The following is a 3,087-nucleotide window of genomic DNA, read 5'->3' as shown; positions in this document are numbered from 1 at the left end:
TGAAACCACAATAATGGGGAAGACTGCTGACTTGGCAATGGTCCAGAAGACGATCACTGACACCCTCCACAAAGAGGGTAAGTCTCAGAAGCTCATTACTGAAAGAGCAGCTGTTCACGGAGTGCTGTATCAAAGCATATTAAATGCAAAGTTGACTGGAAGGAAGAAATTGGGAAGGAAAAGGTGCACAAGCAACAGGGATGACCGCAAGCTTGAGAATACTGTCAAGCAAAGCCGAATCAAACACTTGGGAGAGCTTCACAAGGAGTGGACTGAAGCTGGAGTCACCACGCTCAGACGTCTTCAGGAAAACTCCATAAACAGAAACAATGTCAGAAGCATCTCACCTGGGCTAAGGAGAAAAATAACTGGACTGTTGCTCAGTGCTCCAAAGTCCTCTTCTCAGATGAAAGTACATTTTGCATAATCATTTGGAAATCAAGGTCTGGAGGAAGAAATCCAAGGCACAGAATCCAAGCTGCTTGAAGTCCAGTGTGAAGTTTCTGAAGTCAGAGATGATTTGTGGAGCCGTGGCATCTGCTGGTGTTGCTCCATTGTGTTTTATCAAGTCCAAAGTCAATGCAGCCGTCTACCAGGAGATTTTGGAGCACTTTATGTTTCCATCTGCTGACAAGCTTTATGGAGATGCTGATTTCCTTTTCCAGCAGAACTTTAGCACCTACCTACAGAGCCAAAACCACTTCCAATGATATTACTGTGCTTGATTGGCCAGCCAACATGCCTGACCTGAAGCCCATGTGGAATCTATGAGATATCTATCTATAATATCAAGAGAAAGATGATAAACAGTGGATCAGAGCTGAAGCTCACTAGTGCCTCAGCAGAGCCACAGGCGGATCGCTTCCATTCACTCCTCACTGATGCTGGAGTTTGTGCTAAACGAGCCCCGACCAACTATTGAGTGCAGAAATTAACATACTTTAAAGAATTTGAGCTTTTCTGTTTTGCAAGTCCTTTTTTTTATTATTATTATTTTTTTTGTGATCTTAGGAAATATTCTAATATTTTGAGATACTAGATTTTTTACTTTCATGAGCTGTAAGCTCTAATCATCAAAATTAAAGCACAAAAACTTTTGAAATGTTTTGCATTAATGAATCTAGAAAATATGAAAGTTTCACTTTTTGAAATGATTTTTTTTATGATATTCAAATTTTTTGAGATGCATCTGCCATATGTATGTGTGTTAATGTGCATGTGTGTGTATATATATATATATATATGCGCGTGTATGTATGTGTAAATGGTTTAAATAAAATGCTATAAAATATAATTTAATTCAATAATTTTATTAATATAAATTATTTTTACATTCATTTTTTCAAAAATACATACACACAAAATAACTATATATAATTAACAATTATTACATGTAAATGAACTAATAATTCATATTATACAATATTAAATATTACTATGAATAATTAATGATATGCATTTGTTTACATTATATATAATATGAAATTTGTTTAATTATCTAATTATACATCTGCTAAATGAAAAGTAAAGTGAAAGTAAATATTATATGATTATGTAAATGCTTGGTTTTTGTTTAAATAAACTTTTATAAAATAAAATTTAAATAAGCAATTATTATAAAATTATTAATAATAATTGTATGCACACAGTTAATGATTAATAATTGCCTTAATAGGTTTATATAAAAAAATCTATTTAAATTTCATATTATTACTATAATATATTAAGAATTTTATACACCATTAGCAATAGAGTATACACAATTAATTGTTTATATAAATGAATACCTTAGTCTTTAATGCTTAACTATTAATTTTATATAATTATCTAAATGTTTTACTTTTATTTGAATAAAATAAAGTAAAGTTTTTTATATTTATGAAAAATGCATGCTCTCTCTCTGTTCATTCTCTCACAGTGTTTCTCATTAAACATTTGTGTGTGCTGCTCTCTATTAGGTCCTGTGGGGTGTCTCCTCCGGGGTCTGTTGAATTCAGAGGACTGTGGGCATCTATTGTTGTGTTTTGAGTCTGAAAGCAGCTGCTCCTCATCAGTTCTGTCCACACTTCAGCATTGTTTCTTCCCACAGGAAACACGTTTAACCGCGTGACACGAACGCGAGTGACTTCGCAGAATCCAGTGCACGAGAAGCTCAGATTTATGTCTGTTTCTGTCTGCGGCGTTCGTCTGCTTTTCATCATGCCTGTCTCTGTCTCCGCAGGAGGAGTCTGTGATAAAGACGGTGCATCTGAAGCAAGAGCACGTCTGCGTGATCGAGCAGCTGGAGCAGACCATCGAAGACCTGCGCAGTAAGATCGCCGAGCTGGAGAAACAGCAGCCCCTGCTGGAGCGGGAGGTGCTGCTGACGCAGGACCAGGAGTGCGGAGCAGAGGAGCGCCTCCTCCCGGACGTCTGCCATGTGGACCTGCAGACGGAGAACACTGCGCTGCTGCTGCTGGAGGCCAAATCGGTGCAGACGTCTCCCATGGAGGAGAGCTTTAGGTTTAAAGTGCCTCCTGTGGAGGCGCAGGGGCCCGGGAGGAGTGACTCCTCGCTGCCATCAGAAACTGAAAATGCTTCTCAAGCATTTGTGTGCATATGCCAGCAGCTGCCGGGCGCTTCGGTGCCTCCTCCACCACCACCTCTTCCTCCATCCGGGATGTGTGCACCACCTCCTCCACCTCCACTTCCAGGAATGAGCGCTCTTTCTGCTCCACCTCCTCTCCCATGCAGTTCATTTCCTCCTCCTCCACCTCCTCTACCAGGAGTGGTTACACCTCCTCCTGCGCCTCCTCTACCAGGAGTGGTTGCACCTCCTCCTGCGCCTCCTCTACCAGGAGTGGTTACACCTCCTCCTGTGCCTCCTCTACCAGGAATGGTTGCACCTCCTCTACCAGGAATGGTTGCACCTCCTCCTGCGCCTCCTCTACCAGGTATGGTTGCACCTCCTCCTGCGCCTCCTCTACCAGGAATGGGTGCACCTCCTCCAGCGCCTCCTCTACCAGGAATGGGTGCGCCTCCTCCTCCGCCTCCTCTGCCAGGAATGGGTGCACCTCCTCCTGCGCCTCCTCTACCAGGAATGGGTGC

The 3,087-nt window shown here is 41.5% G+C and overlaps 1 protein-coding gene across 1 annotated transcript in view; it reads left to right on the top strand.

Moving 5' to 3' along the window:
* Positions 1 to 3,087, top strand: part of LOC107570398 (formin-2-like) — a 44,085-nt gene that overhangs the window by 18,602 nt on the left and 22,396 nt on the right. The window contains exon 4 of the mRNA XM_016256626.1: positions 2,134 to 2,933. Within this exon, the coding sequence (XP_016112112.1) occupies positions 2,134 to 2,933 (800 nt within the window). The remainder of the gene's footprint in view (positions 1 to 2,133; positions 2,934 to 3,087) is intronic.

The sequence above is a fragment of the Sinocyclocheilus grahami genome, unplaced genomic scaffold (assembly GCF_001515645.1).
Source record: "Sinocyclocheilus grahami isolate Dianchi unplaced genomic scaffold, SAMN03320097.WGS_v1.1 scaffold1453.1, whole genome shotgun sequence".
NCBI lineage: Eukaryota > Metazoa > Chordata > Actinopteri > Cypriniformes > Cyprinidae > Sinocyclocheilus > Sinocyclocheilus grahami.
The sequence above is the reverse complement of the archived record's forward strand: the minus strand, read 5'-3'. Positions and strand labels throughout refer to the sequence as shown.